Genomic DNA, 23,632 nt, shown 5'->3' on the forward strand with positions numbered 1-23,632 from the left:
GGCAGGCGGACTCTCAACCACTGCGCCACCAGGGAAGCCCACTAGGAGCATCTCTTGTCCTAAGGATGTGACTCTGGGTGGGGTCCTCAGAGGGGGCTGGTCACCAGAAAGACTAAGCCATGATTAGAAGCTTGGGATTTTCAGCCCCACCCCACAAGCTCCAGAGAGGAGAGCAGCTGGGAATGGAATTAATAATTGATCATGCCAATGTAAGGAAACTGCAATAACGTCCCAATAGCAGGGGTTCAGGGAACTTCCAGACTGGGAGCATGTGTAGGTGCTCTGAGAGAGCATGGAAGCTCCATGCCACTTCCCACATACCTTGCCCTATGCATCTCTTCCATCTGGATGTTCATCTATATCCTTTATCATATCATTTCGTAAACTGGTAAATGTATGTAAGCATTTCCCTGAGTTCTGTGAGCTGCTCTAGAAAATTAATTGAACTCAAGGAGGGAGTCATTGGAGCCTCCAGTCTATAGCTGGTTGGTCAGAAGCATCTGAAGGTAGGTGGGGAGGAACATTCTTGTGGGACTGAGACCTTTACCTATGAAATCTAATACTATCTCTAGGTAGATAGTGTCAGAATTGAGCTGAATTCTTGGGCATTCTGTTGGTATCCAATAATTGCTTGTTGGTGTGAGGAAAACACATTTCCCCACACCAACAAGCAATGTGTGTTTCTTCCACACCTTTGGTGACTAGACGTGAAGTGCTCTCTGTGAAGGTAAAGCAGACCCAGAGGAAAGAAACACAGGAAAAAGAGAGACACAGTAGGGAAGAACTGAGTTTTTCCCTACACAGGTGGGAAAAACTGTAGGTTTTTCCATACATTGTGAATGTATAATTTGATTTAAAAGTAAACATTAAACCATTAAGCAGCTGAGAGACCCAGAGAGACAGAGAGAGGCAGAGACAGAGTTTCAAGTCCTAACTCCTAGTACCTGTATATGTGACCTTACTTGGAAATAGGTTCTTTGCAGAAGTAATCAAGTTAAAATGAGGTCATATGGATTAGGGTGGGCCCTAAATCCAATGACTCCTGTCCTTATAAGGAGAGGGAGATTTGGAGACACAGAGACACAGACATACATAGGCAGGAAAAGCCATGTGAAGAAAGGGGCAGAGATTGGAGTCACACAGCTACAAGCCAAAGAATGCCGTGGCCCAGCAACTACCAGAACCTGGAAAAGGGCAAGGAAGGATTCCATGAGCCTTTAGTAGGAGCATGGCCCTGCCAAACACCTTGATTTCAGACTTCTAGCCACCAGAGCTGTGAGAGAGTAAATATCTGTTTTTTTAAGCCACCCAGTTCCTAATTTGTTACAGCAGCCTTAGGAAACTAATCCAGATGGATTAGTTTCCTAATATATTACATCATCAGGAGCTAGTTGCAGGCAACAGACCCTCAGGGAAATGGGGAAATCTGGCATTGGTTATTTGGCCTGAAGGCAGTGAAAACCATGTTAATGCTTAGAAATGAAACTTTAGCAACTCATAGCATGCTGTGGTGAATCACCTAATTAAATTAATTCTTGGTAACACCTGGAATGAATTGACTTTTGAGGGAGGTTTAGAGGAACTGAACTGAACTGCTCTCTGGCCATAGAATAGTATGAAGACCATGAGGAATCCAAAATTGTGGGGTGGATGCTTCTAACAAAACCAGAAAGTTTAAACAAAGAGAAGTTCAAATCCTTAAATTCTTTGGACCAGGATCAACTAGAGACTGTTATTACTTAGAACCAAGGCTGAGAAGATAGCTGGGAACCAAACTCCTTCAGGTTGCTAAGTTGACAGTTTCATGATTTCTTACGTGGCAGTTACAGCATCGGTCATAAAGGAGTGGGATACCAAGAATCTGACTAAGGATATATGGCAGGTTTTAGAAGATTTGGACTACCCTAAGCCTCCAACATCCCACCCCAAATGAACCTTCTCAGACAATTGAACCAGCCTCTCTGCCCCTGCCTGATGAGGCTGGCCCCCACCTTCTTAAAGACAGTGCAATTCCTTTACGTGGGTGAATCCCTTTGCCAAAGGAAGTCACTTCTCAATGCCCGTCCCCAGTCTTTCCTTCCACCACTCCTCACAGTCTTTGAATATTAACAGGAAGAAGATGAGTATATGTCAAGGAACTAAACCCAAGAGGAAAAGGTGTAATTTTAGTATGTTGCTTAAATTTCAGGGAAGATACTATATCATGGTGGTTATGAGCACACGCCCTAGTGCTAGACTGCCTGAATTCAAACCTCCCCTGTGGCACTCACTGTGTGACCTCAGTCAAGGTCCTTTACATATTTTTGCCTCAGTTTCCTCATCTGTCAAATTGCAATAATAATATTTTTAATACCTGTGGGTTTTTGTAATAATTAAAATGAGTCAACAGTTTAAGTGCTTAAGTGTTCTAAGTAAGTGCTTAGAACAGCTGGCACATAATGACTGCTATGTAAGTCTTAGCTATGACTGCAGGCTACATTAAACTACCTTTAGAATGCAGTCCACATAGGCTCCAACCAACAACGTTCCGCTGAGTGTAGCTAGGGCCTTTTCCGGCACGAAGCCTCCATCCTGATGTGTTTCACATCTCCAGCCCCCCGCCTCTCCCAGCACAGTCAATCTGAACATCTTCTATGCTAAGCAGGTGCATGTGGCTAAGGAAACAAAGACAATGACAAAGTTGTATGTGCTACTACCCAGTTCATCTTATGTGATCTGTAACATGGAAAAGAATTATACAGTGAAACCAAAACACTGAGGCCCAGGTTGCAGCTTCCCTTTTATATATAACTACAATTTCTTGAGGGCCTTCAGTACAACAGGCACTGTGTGTTTCCCACTTTCCAGGCTGTTATGGACTGAATGTTTTTGTCCCCCCAAGATTCATATTTTGAAGCTCTAATCCCCAATATGATGGTGTTTGGAGATGGGGCCTTTGGGAGGTAATTAGGGTTAGATGAGGTCATAGGGGCAGGTGGGATGGGATTTGTGCCATTATAAGAAATCTCTCTCTCTCCCTCTCTCTCTTTCTTTTTCTACCATATCAGGACACTGCAGGAAGGCCAACCATGCTGACACCATGATCTCATAGTTCTAGCCTTCAGAGCTGTGAGAAATAAATTTCTTTTTGTTTAAGCCAGTTGGTTTGCTGTATTTTGTTAAGGCAGCTCGAGCTGACTAAGAAACAGGCATTATTCTTTCTCCTCACAAGGGTGCATAAGACCCAGTCCCTGCCCTCGGGGAACTTGCAGCTTAGTGATTAGATACTAATCTCAAGGTGATTAGCTACTGTGATAAGGAAATACACCAATAATAGTGTGAGGGAAGAAATATATAAATTTCCCCCAGATACAGCCCAAAGCTCTCTGCCAAAAGCAAGGGATTTGTTTGTTTCTGTCTTGATGATAGCAAGCAATGTAATTTAAAAAACATCAAGCACTTTTTCCCACCAAACATCCTGGCAAATTCTCAGGAGCTATGCTCCGCTCTCCCTCACCCTCTCCCTCTCTCTCTCCCTGTGTGTGTATGTGTACATTTCCCTTCACTTAGGAATCACCAGTATCCTAAGGTTTCACAACAATCTTGCCATGCTGAGTGATGGTGGTTTCAGAACCAAGGACAGCAGCTGAATCCTACCTTTCCATACTTTTAGTTTTCTATCTACACCTATGGGACTGGTGTGATCAGATTTCCTCTCCAGTCACAGGTTAAGCCAGATCTCTCACACACCACTCTAAGAAAATAATACTAATAGTAAAATAATAGTAACAATATCTAACATTTATTTTGTTCTTAATATATGGTATACATGTATTATTTCACCTAATACCGTAAGAACCCTATAAGGTAGGTTATTATCTCCAGCTTATAGCTGAGAAATAAATTCAACAAAAGGAGGTCAAGTGGCTTGCCCAAGGCCACACAGATAGTAAGAATCAGAGCCAAAACTGGAATCTATATTAGGTATTCATTATTATTATTCAATTTGATGTCTCTAATTATATAATTGAAATTATTGTTTCTCTGAATAATTTTTCTGTACTAAAACACTGTTTTCTAGGAATGCTATCAGAATTATGTGCATTTCACCATATGAATGTTACACTGTAGATCACCATTTAATTAATCTTGGGACATTGAGCACCAATGAAGTCAAGTAACAGGTGGTATCCCCAGCAAAACTGTCAGACTGTGAGGCTGGGGCAGGAGCCCCTTCAGTTAGCCACTGCCTTCAATCTTATGCTATGAGTGATGTACTTACTGCCACCAAGAGGGAAGAATCCAGTTGGGGGATAGTCATGGAAAATTACTGTCTTTCATGGATTTTGCTGAACATTTTTGCAATATTTTGAAATTCGATGTTCACCTTTAAAAATAAAGTTTTTCAATTATAAATACATACTCAAGAGAAAAATAAAACCAAAAGGAAAAATTCACTCATTTTCCAATACCCAAAGGTAACCATTCTTTCTATTTTTTGTGTATTTCTCCAGTCTTTTCTTTATAAAGTTAATTTCAGCAAGTGGGGGAACAAGTGGCCCCCCATCCCTGCTTCAGTCAAACTTGTTAAGCATTTATCAGCTAAACATATTGAGGCTCCAATTACACTCTCATTTGAAGAAAGAGTGTCATTAATTTTTTAAATTTAACTTTAAAAAATTTATCTAGTAAGGGTTTTAGATAATCTTGTAGAAATTTTTAAGATGACTTTCAATTATAAACCATAAATATTTTTAGCTGATTTAGTGATCCCATAGAAGAAAACAAGGAAACGTGAAACTGAGGATTTCAAGAACTCGAATAACAACTTGCTATCTACTTACACACCACTAGGTGGTACCTGGTGATTTTTCTTTTCCCTTTAAGATAGGTGTGTGTGTGTGTGTGTGTGTGTGTGTGTATTTCCTCTGTCTCATTAAGAACAGTGAAAAGAATCCAGTAAGCTTGAGGGAAATTTGAGGGGCGATTAAAAAGTTCTAAAACGGTTGTGGTGATGGCTCACAAATTTAAATCACAAATTTACTAAAACGGCTTGAATTGTACCTCAATAAAATGGTAAAAAGGAAAAAAAAGCGAAAATAAACATTTCTATACATGGCATATCTTGAGAGCATTCATATACTTTGTATATTCATAAGAAAGCTCTCTGCTTAGCTACAAGTTAAAATTTTTAATTCATTTCTATAATCTGAACCAATGTAATTAAGTATATATTTAAACTCTCTTTTCCTGCATTATGTAGTAGTCTCAAATAGAAATGATCTGATATTTAGTTCTGGCTTTCAACATCTTCTTTAACAGGCAGAGTACCTTCATGTTGCCCGTAATGGACCTTGAAGGCATTACGCTGAGTGAAATAAGTCAGACAGAGAAAACAAATACCACCTGATCTTACTTATATGTGGGATTAAAAAAAAAAACCTCATAGACACAGAGAACAGATTGGTGATTGTCAGAGGTGGGGGGTCGGGGGTGCAAAATGGCTGAAGGGGGTCAAAAAGTACAAACCTCCAGTCATAAAATAAGTCATTCATGGGGATGTAATGTACAGCATGGCGACTATAGTTGATAATACTATATGCACTGGATATTTGAAATAAGTATTGCCTGAGAGTAGATCATAAAAAGTTCTCATCATACACAGAAAAAAATTGTGTATTTATGTGTGGTGAGGGATACTAACTAAACTTATTGTGCTGATCACTTCTAAATATATGCGTATACAAATCATTATGCTATACACCTAAAACCAATATAGTGTTGTATGTCAATCATATTTCAATTTTAAAAAAGAGTAAGAGCCCATAAACCCACATTTTGAATTTGGATGATATTTTCTGCATTTGATTTGATTATAGATATTTTTTCTGTTTTGTTCAAGGAAAGAGGCAGAAATAACAATGATTCTGGAAATGACTACAGAACACGTAGTACCTCCTGGCCTAAACTTATTTAGATGTGGGGGGAAAAAACAGTTGCCATGTACCTTCAATATCTTCTTCTGTAAATGAAAGAAACTGTACAAAGCCTTTTGGAAGAATTACTATAAATAGTTTAAGAACATTGTGATACTTGAAGTTATTTGTAGATTTGTTGTGTGGAAGCTTCTGATATGTTATCTGCTATTTATGGTGTAATATAAATAGAGTGAGATATTATTTCAAAGAGTGAGATACTTGAACCCTTTGTAAAAGCAAGGTCTCTACAAAAGCTATAAAAAATAAAAATTAAATAGCTAGGAAAATATACATAGCATATATTTGCATAGTTACTGAGCAAAAGTCTGATTAATCATCCCACTTAAGGTTATACAGAATTATCATAGACCTAGAAACTAGAAATTAGGGATAAACCCACTGACTGCTTTAGATAGGTTAAGAATGACACTAGATGTGTCATTCTTTTAAAAAGGCATTAATTTTATTTTCTCCAAGAAATATATTCAGAACAAATTTAAAGGGTAAGAACCATAATGGTATCTCCTCCAGGAAAAATGAATAGGAAATGCATAGGAAAAGGAAATAGGGAAGTAAACAGACATTCATTCTAAGAATTTTCACCCTTGCTGTTATATTACATACTAGTAACAGGAAAAAAACAGTAGGGAGAAAATGACAATTAATGAATTGATGTGAAATTCTGACTTAGGGAAACTAAAATCCAGCTAAACAGACAATAAAACAGCACATTCAAGTTCAAATACTATTTTAGAATTAAACAGCCTCTGTACCTAAAAACTGAACCAAAACCACTAGTTCAATTTTAAAAAATAGTTTTAATATCAACTGGTGAACTGGTGTCTATAATATGTAATAGAAAGTACTTTTTTGCATTATTTTTCATAGAAACATAAGAGTTTGCACACAATTGGAAGAAAATAAACTGACATTCAAGCTATTACCAAGGAAACTCATGAATAAGCCAAGATTGCTGAGGATACCAAACCACTCCCCAAATTATAACAACATAGTAATATAAATTGAGGATGTCATCAGAAAATCTACAAACAACAAATGCTGGAGAGGGTGTGGAGAAAAGGGAATCCTCTTGCACTGTTGGAGGAAATGTAAATTGATACAGCCACTATGGAGAACAGTATGGAGGTGCCTTAAAAAACTAAAAATAGAATTACCATATGACCCAGCAATCCCACTACTGGGCATATACCCAGAGAAAACCATAATTCAAAAAGACACACGCACCCCAATGTTCACTGCAGCACTATTTACAATAGCCAGGTCATGGAAGCAACCTAAATGCCCATCGACAGATGAATGGATAAAGAAGGTGTGGTACACATATACAATGGAATATTACTCAGCCATAAAAAGGAACAAAATTGGGTCATTTGTAGAGACGTGGATGGACCTAGAGACTGTCATACAGAGTGAAGTCAGAAAGAGAAAAACAAATATTGTATATTAATGCATATATGTGAAATCTAGAAAAATGGTACAGATGAACTAGTTTGCATGGCAGAAGTCGAGACACAGATGTAGAGAACAAACGTGTGGATACCAAGGGGAGAAAGCGGTGTGTGTGGGGGGTGAATTGGGAGATTGGGATTGACATATATACACTAATGTATAAAATAGATAATAAGAACCTGATGTATAAAAATAAAATTCAAATTAAAAAAAAAATATATATATATATATATATAAATTGAGGATGGCAACACTGAAACTGCCCAGTGGGTTCTACCTAGGGGAGGTCATGGGTGGAAGCTTCAATGAAATCAAAAAAAAGGAACAAGAAAAGAGATTTTAAAATTTGCATATGCTCCTTGCCCTTCTGCCTGATTTCATCACCAGAATTAAATATCCATTGTCTAACTTGATTCAATATTGCTTCCTGATGAAACCACGGACCATGACATGTTAAGACTCACATTTCCTGATGCCCTGTGTGAGCTGGCCTGAGATTGGAGTATGCTATTGATTGCATTGTGGCCTCCCAGCATCACGTCCTTCTGTAGTATCCTCCCACACTCAGGATTTGGCAATAGTAGCAACCTTGACTCAAACAAGCTTGAAACCTGTTAGCATGTTTCAGCATCTTCTCTTGGACCCCTACTACCATTAAGAGAAAATGCCTAGGCTAGCCTGACTAGACTAGCTCACAACCCATCCTCACTAGCCTCCACTCAGGTGACCTGCCAGCTGATTTTATCGATAGAAACCTAAGTCCAGCCAAGATCACCAGAAACACTCAACTGACTCGCAAATCCATACAAATAATAAAGAATGGTCAATTGTTTAAGCCACTTACATTTTGAGGTGTTATGCAGAAATAATTGCTGACAGAGTGGTCAGGCTACCATAACTTAGACTGTCCTCTGCGCCTCAGGCATAACCTAGATGGATTAGGGTCAACCATACTAGGGAGTGAAAAATGGAAGTTAAGACTGATGAAAACTAAAAGTTATGATATTATGGTTTCTTTACAAATTTAAAAAAACAAGGATATTTGAATTATAAGCTGTAAGTTAAGCCTATACATTTAACTTAAGTTTATATTCTTCAAAATGTATGTGATACCCTTTATTCTTCCATAGACTAACATGTGTCCACATGGTGCTTCCACATTCATCACCTTTTTTGTGCCCATCCCAAAGTAGTCTGTCAAATTATATTAACTTAATAACAATTTAAACTAACTTCTCTTAGAAACACACAAATCTGACTTAAAAATAGTTCAGAGTATCTAAACCAATCGTATCATGTCATTTATGCCTAAAGCATCTCGAGAATGTTGTTAGATGGCAAGTACAACATAATTAACAAGCATATGCAGAAATGTTTCCTTCAGTTGGCAAAGTAGTCAACATTCACATACAAGTAATAGAAAATGACAAGTCTATTATTACAGAATTCTTAACACCTGTTACCAAAGGAAGGTTTAATGGTCTGTCTCACATAGCTAATGAACTTTTCTTCCAATTGAGAATGGCCATATTACCTTGAACCATTGCTGGCTGTATTTTCACACATTGTAAACCCACTTCTTTCTCACCACTCTCCTGGCTTTCAAACATCTCTGTTCCTTGGAACAAAGTAATCCAAGTTCCACTACACACTCCACCCCCCAAAAAATCTTTTAGAAAACCTTGCTATTCAAAGTGTGGTCCATGAACCACGAGCATCATAGACCCCTCATAAGCCTGCAGAATAACAATGTGCATTTTTAACAAGATCCCCAAGTGATCACTTTCACTTTTAATTATACTTATTTTCACTTATTATTTCATTTCAGGCTTTAGTTCCTATACTTAGCCCTAACTTGGAGACTATGGCAATGGGATACCCTGTTATTTTCAGCAGTTAGGCAGCCAGTCTTTTTTTTTTTCTTCCTTAGGCAGCCTATCTTAAAAAGGAAGAAACTACAGTTGACCCTTGAACATGGGTTTCAACTGGGTGAGTCCACTTACATACATACGGTTTTTAGGTATACAGTAGGCCCTCTGTATCTGTAGATTTGAAACCCATGGATATGGACTGCTGACTGTACTATCTGTTTTATATGAGGGACGAGCACCCATGGATTTTGGTATAAGTGGGGGCCCCTGGTACTAATCCCCTGTGGATACCGAGGGAGTGTACTTCACACAGAACTGCTCCTCCCAACAGTTCACAGCAGCAGCATAAAACAGTAATGCCATACCACCTTTGAGAGCTTTGACTCACAATTGCTGTGAGTCTGTGAATTGTTTACCCTCTTACATGCTATTCAAAACTGATTCCCCTCTCCATCCCTGCTGGATATTGGTAAGTATACAACATACCTCCAATAACATTTTTCCCACATTTACATGGTTTTCTTCTACCGGACAGCACATATCTCGAGGACAAGTACTAGATCCCTTATTCAACTTTTTTAAATCTCCAAAGGCCAAATACACTGCCTGATAAGGCATAGGTAGGTATTGGACTGTGCTCTCTCTTTTTAATTAATGAATGGAAAAAAAAAAAAACTTGGTCACTAATTAAGTAACTGATTCATGTAAAATACAAACAAAAATATCTTACCTCTTTCTGGTGTTTTAAAATTACAGTATATATTTTCACAGCCAAGTCAACTTGTTTCTCCTATAGTCTACTTCTCCTACTAGATTGATTCCAAAGATTTTAGACTATGATAGAAAAAATAAATATTCAAACAAAATAGTTCACATACTTTTTCATTTCCAATGCATATGCTTCTTTCCATTAACATCCCTTCTTAATCATCTTTGAATCTCTAATGATCCCTATAGTTTTTGGTATATAACATGTACTCAAATATTTGTTGAATGAACAAGTTATTTTCAAACTACTGTGAGTTTGTTAGATATTATAATTAATGAAAAAAGCTCCAATGCAAAACATTTTAATAGGCTGTCAAATATACAGTAATTAGAATTATCTAAATATCACTTATATAAAAATCGGTATATCACATTAGATGATTCTATAAAATAAAAACACAAATCACACATTGACAACCCCTGCAGCCCAAGAACCCCCCCATCAATAGTACAAATTACAAACACATTTTTAAAAAAGACATTGTTTAGACATTTAAACCAAAGTAACTTTGACTAGACTAAATACATTCATTCATCAAGTACAATAAATTTAGCATAGTCACTAATAACACACAATTTTAGGTGCAATTTCACATGCTTTCATATATCTTCCAGTTCAATTCCCACAGTAAAGTGTCTTTGTGCACACCATATTCATTTATATGCAGGTGCATCATACATCATACTTAAGATTATTTCACTTCATAATTAAATGTGTTAATATATATTGTAAGTGAATACCAGGCCAAAATTTAACCTCAGTGATGACAAATTTAACAATTAAAAATATTCTTTACAGTATATTCTAATTTGTTTAATCGCATGAGTACTATTTCCTCTTACTAAACACTATCAAAATAAGTAATAAGAATTTAAATATTAACTCCAGAAACATGGAGACTCCAACCTTCTTAAAATATTAACGAGCATTTTAAGTAACAATACAATCATTCTGTAAGTCAAAAAAGTAATTTCATATTCAGTGCCAAATTAAAAATACAAATGATTTGAAGATTGTGCCCTAAAATATTTGCAGTAAATTGGAAAGTACAATTTTTTTAATGTGCAGTAATTTGTTTGTGAATATGTAATGGAACGTTTTTCACAGTAATGTTATGTTAAAACACTATTCTACATGAACAGTCTAAGTAAACGTACCTTTACCAGCAAAAGTGAAAAATTAAGGCCTTCTAATGCTATCTATAATTATTTCCTGAACTCAACTGTCAAATAGAGGTTACAATGCTGCAAAGTATTATTTTTAACCTCTTTAACATATTGTTAGTTGCTTCACCTCAACTCATTACCTTATCTTTACACAAAGTTGAATGCTAGTTAACTTTATTATCTTTAAATAAGCATTTCTCCATATCTCTATTTTAATTTAGCCCTCAACCCACCCCCATCTAGAGAGAATGCTGGAAACGGTTAGGGCTTTGTCTGATTGCATCACAACTATATATTCAGGGGTTAAAAATGTTTGTCACATTTATATTTCTGAATGAATTAAGATGTCTGGCCTCCATATACAACATTACTTGTTTTCCTAAAGCATTAAGAGACAATTGCAACCTCTTTACATGACCAAATTGACTTGTTTTAATTGAAGTCTAGGCTATGAAGACATTACAGGATGTAATGGAAGGATAACCAAGGCTACAAATATATCAAATCAAGGTTAAAGGCACTGGATAAGGAAGATTATTACAAAGCATTGTAAACAATTTTTAAAGCAAATCAAGTTTTAAAGTATCAAATGCCAAACTACTAAGAGCAAATGGTACTAAACTGATGACAATGCTTTAAAATAGTGGACAAAATTTCTGTAATTTCACAAATAAAATTCTTTCATTGTTCTACCATTTTCTTTCATCCTACATCATCTTTAATATTCCAAGTCCTAGAAACAAATGTTTCCAGTTGCATGAAACAAGAAAATCGCAACTGAGATCTCTCTGAAAATTAATTCTATCTTCTCAAGTTACATTATAAATTTGATGTGTATACAGTATAGAGATATGAAGAACATCATCTTGGAAATCATAAAATAGTAAATTATACTTAATTAAAATCATAAAAAAGATATTATTCAGTTGAACACAATCTAAAGCCCCACAACAGCAAACTGTAGTGTAAAGAGGCATAGTAAGTACAATTTCCAGACACATAAAACAAATAACGAATACTGAGTTGAAAATACCACATGCTCCATGTTACAGTCATTTAATACACACATTTTCACAACTGTTTCTTGAAAAACTATTCAGATAAAATATTTAGCATTTATCATCAATTTTAATTTATTTGAATCTATGTAACTTCATCCATATTAAAATATCAATTAATGTAAATACTTTATTATAAAACTATTATACAATTTAAATTTTTATTAGAGAAATGTATTATTCACTATCCACAATTTCTTAAAGTCCTTTTCATGAGTGCATTCCATACGAAACACACTAAAATCATTTATATTTCCTAGGGGGAAAAAACTACAGTAATCCTATTAACCCAAACTATATCCTTATTTTTATTTCTTGAACATTTAAATGTTTAAATATGCTTGGTGAATAGTGATCATTCATCCCCACAGTGGTAAATTTTAGCATAATGTTAAATGACTGGACTAGACAGTAAAATAGTCACATGTAGATAACACAAATAGATGCTTGTTCTGTTACATGTAAGCTTACTTATAAAGTAACATAAAATGGGCATTGGATAACAGTGATAAAAAAAATGTAAACAGAATTAAATGTGAATCCCTTCCCTGAAGAACAAAAGATAAAAGTGTTTCTTGTTTTATTAAAACAAAACATTATCTATTGTATCAAAAAGGTAAGACACTGATTATACAAAACTAAATTTCCAAATATGGATAAAGAAAATATGGAACTGATTCACACTTTATTGAGCTAAAATGCACAAAAAATCTGATAATACTTAAATTTATTAAATTCATTGTACATATAGGTTGATACCCCCCATACAAAAAAAAAAGTCTCTTGTTTTGTTAAGATTCAAAATAGTGTTTAAATTATATGAGCTTAAGATCTATTGAACCACTACCCAAATAACAACAACAACAAAAGTCTACACTGTGGGACAAAAAAAAGTAAAACTAAAAAATTTCTATTAACTATGACTTGAACTTTATCTCCACAAAAAAAGCTATGGCAATACCCATTTAGGCAGCAGAGAAAAATATGAAGTCCTTATGGAAAATATCTACACTGACTTTAAATTAAAAATTTTAAATAATCAAATTTTGCTATAACAAATGCATGTGTATTTTAAAGGTATTCAGGCCTAATAAATTTACTAAGCACAGAATCCATAGGGCATTTGTTACTTTTCTTTGTGCTCAGATACTTGCAAAAGTACACTCAGAGAGGGTTGGGAAGGTGAGATAAACATAAAATTGTGATACTTACCTTCACACTAAAAAAAGGCCCTTGAATTTAAAAGTTTAATTTGTAATTTTGGGGGGAAAACAGTCTAACAGTTCACAAGCCTAAATCAATTTCCAGGAATATGGCAAAACTGTTAACTACTTAGATGTTTTATTAGTGAATCAAGGTGCAAGTAATGAAAACATTTAACATATTTGCAAATTTAATTTCAAAGTTCTAAATGTTTCCAATAACAAATAACTAGATATTTTTTAAAAGGGGTGGATGTGAAACAGAGATAATACTTACAAATCTAATTTTTCCAAGAAAAATAGTACTGCTCCCCCTCCATGAAGTTAAATTATAATTTCTCTCTTGAATATGATATACAAATGTCTTAAGTAAGAATGAAACAGAAGCATGAACTTAGACATGTACCAAACTCTGTATGACGTACTACTATACACACAGTATTTTTGATAACACTCACAATACTGGATGTTGTCCTTCACTGCTTATTAGAATTCTGAGAAACACTTTTTAGCAACATATATTCATACCACTGCTTAACTAAATGGGGACATATAAATACATGAATATAAAAGAAAAAAACGCTCAAAAGTTATTTAAAGGAGAAATAAGAAGAGCTTCAATCATCCACCTTTTTGAAGCTGCAGTAAAAGGTATTATATGGTTTATAATACTTGTCACAATGTAGTAAAATTCCAATTTTCCCATAAAGATTTTAAAAGAAAAACATTTTGTTCCTTGCAAATAACTTCTCTCTTCCCTAACCTTGGCAAGACTAATTATTAGTGCCCTTAATGTCAAGACTTTTGTTGTTGTTGTTGTCCATTTCAATGATCTTTTTCAAGAAGTATTTTGAAATATGTATATAAATGGAAATTAAAGTGAAAATCTGCTTTTGGAATACAATGATTCTAAATCATTTTACTTCTAAGAAGCACCTTTTGATATGCTAGTCTGAACTTTTAATATAAAACCTAAACAGTACTTATTTCTGTAGAATTTTCTCCAGTTTTGAATAACTTCATACATAGCAATACTAAGGATATCAACCTGTGCTTTCTAGATTTTTGAAAGTGTTCTAATAGTGTAATGAGTTTACATATGGCTCATTGTCAAGGGTGGGTGGACAGAGATTTCACAATAAATTGGCTACAGAAAGCTAACTGAACTCGTAATGACTGAATAATGGTTTGCATTTTGCTTAAGCCAAATAGATGTTTAAGCCACGTACCACCACATTCCCTGCTTAACATTCCTAAGTTTCTTTATTCTTTATAGTTTTCTAAAGAACAAATAATTAGTTTTCCTGAGTAAGATTATAAAAAAGTTAACCTTTCTACCAAAAGTATAAAGACAAATAAAATGTAGACTCACAATACAAATTTTTTACACAGCATTACAAGTGCAGAGTTATTGACTGCTGCTCTTTATTATGATTGCCCCACCCCTTTAAAAGATTGCAGCAAAGGATTCAATTATCTAAAATACTCTGCAGTACAGTAATTAAATGCTTCAGCCCATAAACATATCCCTCATCTACTGTGTTGCTAGGGAACACATGAGCAAAGTCTATCATTCGCACTTCTACTTCCGCAATCTCTTGACAACCAGTAGGAAGATGGTAGAAGACTTTTTCCAGTTGGGAAAGTACGTTTCCGTTTAAATGTTCCTGTGACATGCTTTTCCACCCATTGTCTTGCTCTATATTTTCAACTTTCAATGAAGTCTGACTGTGATGCTTTTTTGAATACATTTTTCTGTGACGAGCATACATTTTGGACAAGCTTTTGCCCACTGAAGCCTCTATTTTTCCATTCGCTGTGGAACTTAATACATGAAAGTTATTATTGTACTCTAGTACATCTGTGTCTGAGAGCTGTCCTTTGGACAAAAACTTTTCTGCTAAAGTTCTGTCATTCAATTTTGCAGTAGTTGGCTGAGATGAACCTTCATAAACAAACAGTAATGAACTTGCATAAAAGTTAAGCTGCTTCTGGCTTTCAAACCACTGCAGAATATTCTCAATCTTCTGAATACTGGCAGCAATAGCATCTTTTCTTAAGCAGAATCCATTATGAAAAAAACGGGAGACTCCTATAAAAAGGAAAATACTAGGATTATAATGAAATTATGAAATAACTATCACTTGGGAAGTAATCTCATCTTAGATACAATTCTTTAACTTTCTCCCATCAGCCCCTGCAATTAAGCGAACAGATAAGAATTCTAGTCAAACACAGAATCTTGGAGCTCAACTTAATTTCTGGTGAAGATGTTCTTGCTAGAAAACATATAAATGACACTTATGTAACATGAAATACCTTATTTAGACAAAAAATTTACTACAGGTAGACTGCTAGTTTAGTGCTCTCTCTACATTCTCTTAAGGAACAGGATTCCAAGATTTGCTTCATTTGCTATTATGAGGAATTTTACAGTAAGATTACATATTTGTTAGAATCACATTCAAGAACTAATTTAGAATCTAGAGTCAAATCATAACCATTTTTAATGATGTCAACAGCCCATTATCAAAATACCAAACCATAACTGTACTTAATTTATGTTCTCGAAAATATTTATTAAATCAGTATTTTCACAAAAGTTGAGCTCACTTTGGGGACTAGTACTACTCCAAGTTGAGTATGTTATTCAAAATTTAGACTTTTACATGTTTTAACCTATCAGATTAGGCCTCTTATAAAATTATTTATGCATATTTTATCATATTTGGGAATTTATGGATATATGTAATTAAATTTTGCTGTTCCCCTACTTCGGGACAGAAACTGCTAAAAAATAGTCATATTAGCCTAAGAAATATTTTAATAAAGAGCCAATCTGGGGATTTCCCTGGCAATCCAGTGGTTAGGGATCCATGCTTCCACTGCAGGGGACATGGGTTTGATTCCTGGTCAGGGAACTAAGATCCCGCAATCTGCACAGCATGGCCAAACACAACAGCCAATCTGAATATTAGCTTGCTATTGGTTAAGTATACCAAGGCAAATACTAATTGTTAAGGGCACACTATAGATGATTATTTTGTATACATAAAATAAAAATTCTTCAAACTATTTACATCACTCTTAAGTTCTGCCCCATCTTGGATAGAGCTAATAATAAACTTTAAAAGAATATTATTTCTGGAAATCTGTGCTATCACTGCTTTTATAATATCTTGGCCATAAATATTTTAGAAGCATATATGTTAAGACTTTATTGTGAACTGAATCATTATACCAAAGGAGAATTAAAACTGAAATCACTTTAGAATTATTTTGATAACTGTGTAGTAATAAAAGCAGTGAAGTATGGTTTTTCAATCCTTACCATCCTTTAGAGTTTCTTTTGTTAAGCTTCTTCCATAGTGCTGGTTTTGTGTCTCATAGCTATCAGAATGAACATGATAAACCTGTCAGAAAAAAGCACTGAATATTAAACACTAATACTCCTTGACCCAGGGCTGGAAGTGAGGAGCAGTGGGGGGAATCCCAGCAATGCAAGGATGGTTAAAGATGGGAAGATCTACTCATATAATTCATTCTAATGGAGTTAAGATAAAAAAAAAAAAAAACAGTGTCTTATCATGCTGAAAAGGCATTTAGCAAAGTTACATCCACTATCAATGAAAACTCTTTAAAAAGACAGATGAGTACTTCCAATATGAAAAGAATTATCCATCTCAATCCACCAAAAGTTAGCCTCAAGTTTAAAGCAGAAATAAGGAAGCATCTGTCCTAAAATACAAGAAACATCCACAAAAAGTACTCTACCACAATGTGTTTTATCATCATTATTACCTAATATTGTTCTGGAGTTTCTAGCAAATGTAAATAGGTAAGAGAAAGAAATAAGAGGCATAAGAATTTGAAAAGGCGGCAACAAAAATATTACTCTTTGTAGATAATGGTTGTATACTGGAAAATCAATTTAAAAACTAACAAAAAAATAAAAACTTGAAATGGTGACAGTACAAATTAGTAAACAGAAAATAAGCTTTCATATATACAAACAACTGGCTAGAAAATTCAATGAAAGACCCTACTTACAAATCAAATAAAAAAGAAATAAAACATAGGAATAAACTAAAAAAGCCTAAGATCTATAGAAAGATGTCTTTAAAACACTCCTAAGATATACACATAAACACATACTCATGTTCTCAGAAAGGAAGATTCAACATCATAACAGATATAATTAATCTAGAAGTAAAATCAGATTATAATAAAACACCAACAATTATTTTAATCATATAAGCTAATTTTGAAGTTCATATAGAAAATCAAGAATTGCTAAGGAAAGTACAAATAAGATCAGTAAGGAGGGACTAACCTTGCCATCCTACTAGATATTAAAACATATTTTATTTATACTTTTTCCAACTTTATTGAGGAATAAATTACAAGTATAATTGTATATATTTAAAGTATACAATGTGATTATTTGGTATATATATACATTGTGGAATGATTACTAAGATCAAGAAAATAAACACATGCATCACCTCATATAGTTAACTCATTTTTAGTGTATGTATGTAGTGAGAATGCTTAAAATCTACTCTCAGCCAATTTCAAGTATACAATATCATATTATTAACTATAGTCACCATGCTATACATTAGTTCCTCAGAACTTATTCATCTTATAACTGAAAGTTTGTACCCTCTGACCTACATCTCCCCATTTCCCCCTTCCCTAAATCCCTGGAAACCCCCATTCTATTCTGTTTCTATGAGATCAGCTTTGTCTTTTGGGTTTCTTTTTTTGACTCCACATATAAATGCTACCACACAGTATCTGTCTTTCTTTGGCTGGCTTATTGCATTTAGTAAAATGCTCTCTGGTTTCATCCATATTTCCTTCTTTCTCATGGCTGAATGATATTCCATTGTTTAAAGAGGCACATCTTCTTTATCCATTTATCTGTAGACGAACACTTAGGTTGTTCCCATATCTTAGCTATCGTGAATATTGCTGCAATGAACATAGGAGTGCAGATATCTCTTTGGGATAGTAATTCCATTAAAACATACTTTAAAATCAAAAACATGAGAAGCTTGTAGGTGATAATGGTATTTTAAACCAGTAGAAAAAGATGGATTATTATTAAATTGTGTTAGTATGATTAACTAGTGATCTGGAAAAAATAAGTTGTATTTATAACTTATACCAGGATAAATTCCAAATACATCAAAGATCAAAATGAGTAAAATAAAATGCCTCCCCACCCCAAGACAGAAGAATCCTTGAATAACTGATAACTAAGGAAGGCAATTCCAACTAAAACTCAAAAATTTCTACTGCATACTATATGTTTTTTTAAATGTTCATAGTGTTTTTGCCATTCAGAAATCAAAAGACAACAGAGAAAAGGTATTTGAAATTTATATGATGAACAAAGGGCATGTTTACTCTTATGGGAAAATGAACAACATATCTGAAGAGTTCACTGAAATCAAACAGCTCTCAAACATACCAGGAACACAGCCTACCCCAAAATTGTGGCAACCAAAAATGCCTCCAGACACTGCCAAATGACTCCCTGGGGAATAAAACTGCCCCTGGCTCAAAACCACTGCTCTAGATATCAGGCAGACTGCCAATATCTACCACAATTATAAACGCATACAAGCTCAGCAATTCCCCTCTAGGAGCTTATCCCATAAATACCCTAGCTGGTGGAATGAGGTAGGTCTCCGGTTAGTCATTTGTAACATTACTTGTAAGAACAAAAGACTGGAAACAAGTCAAAGGATCCATGAAAGTAAGATGGTTAAACTATAATACTGTGCCACTATGGAAAAATCTTCATGATACGTTAAACAAAAAAAAAAAGTAAGATACAGAACAGTGTTCAAAGTAGGTAGGTTTTGCAATAAAGGAATACATATATGCAGCATTTACTTGTATATGTTTAAAATACTTCTGGAAGGATACACTGGAGAAAAAAATCACTATAATATAGTATCCTGTGTGCAGAGTGACTTCTCACTGTATATATTTCTATACTTTTTGGAGTTTGAGCCATATAACAATGTATCTCATCAAATTTTAATTAAATATTTTTAAGAAGCATTAAGAGTACATTGCTTTAGGGACTTCCCCGGTGGTCCACACACTCCCATGCAGGGGACCCGAATTTGATCCCTAGTCAGGGAATTAGATCCCACATGACAACTAAAGATCCCGTGTGTGCCACGACTAAGACCCGGCAAAGCCAAATAAATAAATAAATATTTTAAAAAAGAAAAAAAAAGAATACATTGCTTTAGAAACTGATATTTTATAACTTTCAGTCTAATATGGCTAATTACCATCTATCTCAAATGCTTCACTTTATTCAAAAAGTTAAATTAGAACCGTGTTCTTACACGTACTTACAGCCTATTAAAGAAAGATAACTTATCTTGAACAAAGTGTTACTATGAATAGAAGAAAGCATTTCATAAATACCAAAATTACATTTGACTACAGGAAAAACTATTTTTATAAGAACAGTTAATCATAACCAAAATGTGTTTTAAAAATATACTCATGTTCTCTATGCACAGAAATATGTGTAAAAGAGGATTTTCAAAGTGACAGAGGTATTAACTAATGCTATGTGGCAATCATATGGCAATATACAAATGTAACAAATCAATATGTTGTACAACTCAAACATACACAAGGTTATATATCATTTATGTTGTAATAAAAAAGGATGAAATTGAGAAATTAATAATCTGAGGAAATATATTAAATAGACATAAAAAACAAGTGAGAAGAATTTTCAAATACCCAGTCATGTAAACTAAAAACTAGGAAATGTGCCAAAAAAGAGGATTCTCAAAATTGTCACCATTCTACTACTCAGGGATGTATTTTCTGAGCTAAGTTAGATTCCTCATATGAAAAATCTAAATTTCACAAATAGACTACAGCTAATTAGTTTCAGTGGGACTCCTTTATTGATATTCTCTCTTCCTCTATTTACTTATTTTTATTTATTCATTTATTTTTTTATTGAAGTATAATTGATTTACAATGCTGTATTAATTTCAGTCATCTCTATTTACTTCTACTTTACTAGTTAAAGCTAGAAGAATATAAAGAGGTCTGAGAATTTCTTCAGTCTCTACCCACTGTCCAGTCTTGGTCAGTCACAAAGATATCTGTAAATCAAAAGTTACAGGGCTTCCTTGGCGGCGCAGTGGTTGACAGTCCGCCTGCCGATGCAGGGATCATGGGTTCATGCCCCAGTCTGGGAAGATCCCATCTGCCGTGGAGCGGCTGGGCCCGTGAGTCATGGCCGCTGAACCTGTGCGTCTGGAGCCTGTGCTACACAACGGGAGAGGCCCACGTACCGCAAAAAAAGAAAAAAAAAGTTACAGTACCACCTTGAAAATATTTTTAACGGAATGGTAAGCTGGAAGACATGAGTAGGACAGAATAACAAGCAAAAAAAAACAGCTCCAGCACTTCCTGGATCATATGAGTTGCTTATTTTACAGGAACTCATGTCAGGAGCAAACCAATTCAAATATCTTTAGCAAAACACATTTCCTATTAAATCAAATCCTATTAATGGAAAAAAGAAATTTGAAGGGTTACTGTTATCCACTATTATAGAGGAAAAAAAGGTATACAAAAAAAGAGTCTGATTTTTAGACAATGTGATAAATAAAGATCAAAAGCGAAGAATCTTTTCCCCCAGTAATTAGAAATCAGTGATTAAGAAACGTGACTTCTCTTAAGTGCAAATATTTCTTTGTCAAAAATTTAAGTTATTGCCAAAAATATACTGGAACATCCAAAATTAAATCATCTAAAATCTTGAATCACAAGTTTTAAAGAAATTTCAGGTAAATTTCTACAAATTGTATTTCAATTACTTGTGGTTAATAAATATAACAAACCCCTACAGTTATATAGCATGTGTTTTCCGAGTCAATACAAAACTGGAAAATTAAACAACCATTCAAATAGTTAACCCAAAAGGATGCTATGTCAAAAAGCCAGGAAGTCCCAAAGCAAGCTGCTGATATATTAACTTCTCTCAAGTTTGATACCTTAGGCTAAAATACACCCCACCTTCCTACATATAGTATGCTCTAGTCACCTTACATAAACTCCTATTTCACAATATGCTCTGCTTCTTGGTTTTCTACCTATTATTCTCCCCGTTGCCAGTTCAAAATACCACCTTTTCCAAAGGCACTCTATACTCCTCATTTTGTGACTCCTTTGTTCTTATAGTTCCTATTCAGTTTCTATCTCTTTTGTTACACATATCTTAATAAATATTGCTGTTAAATCAAAGTGAGTCTTATCATCTACACCATCTTGGGATCAAGGAAATAACAGTATAATTGCTGACAGTCATTTAAAAATAAGGAATTCCTAAATTGGCATGTTCTTCTACCCACCAAACCTCTTCCTACTACTGGTTAAACATAACAGAAAAGTATGTTAAAACTGATATATCTGGTAAACTTCAGTCTATTCAGTTATATTAAGGGTTGTTTTTGGTTGTTTTTTTTTTTTTTAACTTAAAGGCAGGACTGTCTTGAAGGAGAATTTTTAAAATTTGGAACATTCATGCTAAAATTATTCAAGTCTATCTTTATTATTAGTCTACAAACCCACTGTGATTAAAAAGTTTAATGAATTTACCACCTACTAAAGAAATAACTATTTGAAAAAAATCCTAACGTAACTCCTACTAAATTCAAGGTATGTCTCCCAATTTTAACATTCTAGAATAACATAATTAAATTTATATTCACATTCTCATTTATTATTTCATACTTCAATCATATCCTTTCTCAGATAAGTAAACAACATGTAATTATAAACTGCTAACTACTATATAAAGGAAGCCATGAAAACAAAAATAGGGGAACCCAAATTGATCTACAGATCCAAAACTATTCCTTACACCAAAATCCCAGCCAACACTTCTTTGCAGAAATGACAAGTTGATTCTAAAATTTGCATGGAAGTTGAAGGGACCCAGAAAAGCCAAAACAATCTTGGAAAAGAAGAACCAAGTTGGAAGTCTAACAATTCCTGGTTTCAAAACTTACTCCAAAGCTACACTAATCAAGACAGTGTAGTTTTGGGAGTTCTTGGTGGTCCAGTGGTTAGGACTAAGTGCTTTCACTGCCGTGGGCCTGGGTTCAACACCTGGTCAGGGAACTAAGATCCCACAAGCTGCACGGCACAGCCAAAAAAAAAAAAAAAAAAAAAGACAGTGTGGTTCTGAGAAAATATCTGCAAATCATCTATCTGATAAGGTGTTAATATTCCAAATATATAAAGAAGTCGGACAATTTGATGGGAAAAATTTTTGATTCAAAATGGACAGAGGAACTGAATAGATATTTTGCCAAAGACAACATCCAAATGGCCAACAGGAACATCAAAAGGTGCTCAACATCACTAATCATCAGGGAAATGCAAATCAAAATCACAAGATACACTTCACACCTGTTAAAGACACCTCAAACAGACAACAAATAACAAGTGTTGGTGAGAACACAGAGAAAAGGCAACACTGAGTACTATTGGTAGGAATGTAAACTGGTGCAGCCACTATGGAAAACAGTATGAAAGCTCCTCAAAAACTTAAAAATAGAACTACCATTATGATCCAGCAATTCTTCTTCTGGGTATACACCCAAGAAAAAGAAAATAGGATATCGTGGTGCTATATGCACTCCCTGTTCATTGTAGCATTATTCACAATAGCCAAGATATGGAAACAACCTAAGTGTACACCAGTGAATGAATGGATAAAGATGTGGTGTGTACACACATATCTCATTTTACTGCACTTCACAGATACTGTGTTTTTCACAAATCGAAGGTTTATGGCAAGCCTCCATTGAACAAGTCTATCAGCACCATTTTCCCAACAGCATTTGCTCAGTTCATGTCTCTGTGTCACATCTGGTAATTCTCACAATATTTCAAACTTTTTCATTATTATTATACTTTTATGTGATCAGTGAATTTTGATGTTACTATTATAATTGTTTTGGCACTTTTTTAGCAATAAAGTATTTTTAAATTAAGGTATGCCCATTGTTTGTTTAGACATAATGCTATTGCATATTTAACAGATTACAGTATAGTGTAAACATAACTTTTAT

At 34.5% G+C, this 23,632-nt stretch overlaps 1 protein-coding gene across 4 annotated transcripts in view; it reads right to left on the reverse strand.

Annotated features, from left to right (window-relative positions):
* Positions 1–10,380: 10,380 nt before the first annotated feature.
* IPMK (inositol polyphosphate multikinase) overlaps positions 10,381–23,632 on the reverse strand; it is a 40,126-nt gene continuing 26,874 nt past the window's right edge. For all 4 annotated transcript variants that reach the window (XM_081228823.1, XM_081228821.1, XM_081228822.1 and 1 more), the window contains 2 exons: positions 16,825–16,906; positions 10,381–15,585 (listed from right to left, as the gene is read on the reverse strand). In XM_081228823.1, coding sequence (XP_081084949.1) covers positions 14,963–15,585; positions 16,825–16,906 — 705 coding nt within the window. In that variant the 3' untranslated portion in view covers positions 10,381–14,962. The remainder of the gene's footprint in view (positions 15,586–16,824; positions 16,907–23,632) is intronic.

Source organism: Mesoplodon bidens (assembly GCF_964165515.1).
Source record: "Mesoplodon bidens genome assembly, chromosome: 1".
Classification (NCBI taxonomy): domain Eukaryota; kingdom Metazoa; phylum Chordata; class Mammalia; order Artiodactyla; family Ziphiidae; genus Mesoplodon; species Mesoplodon bidens.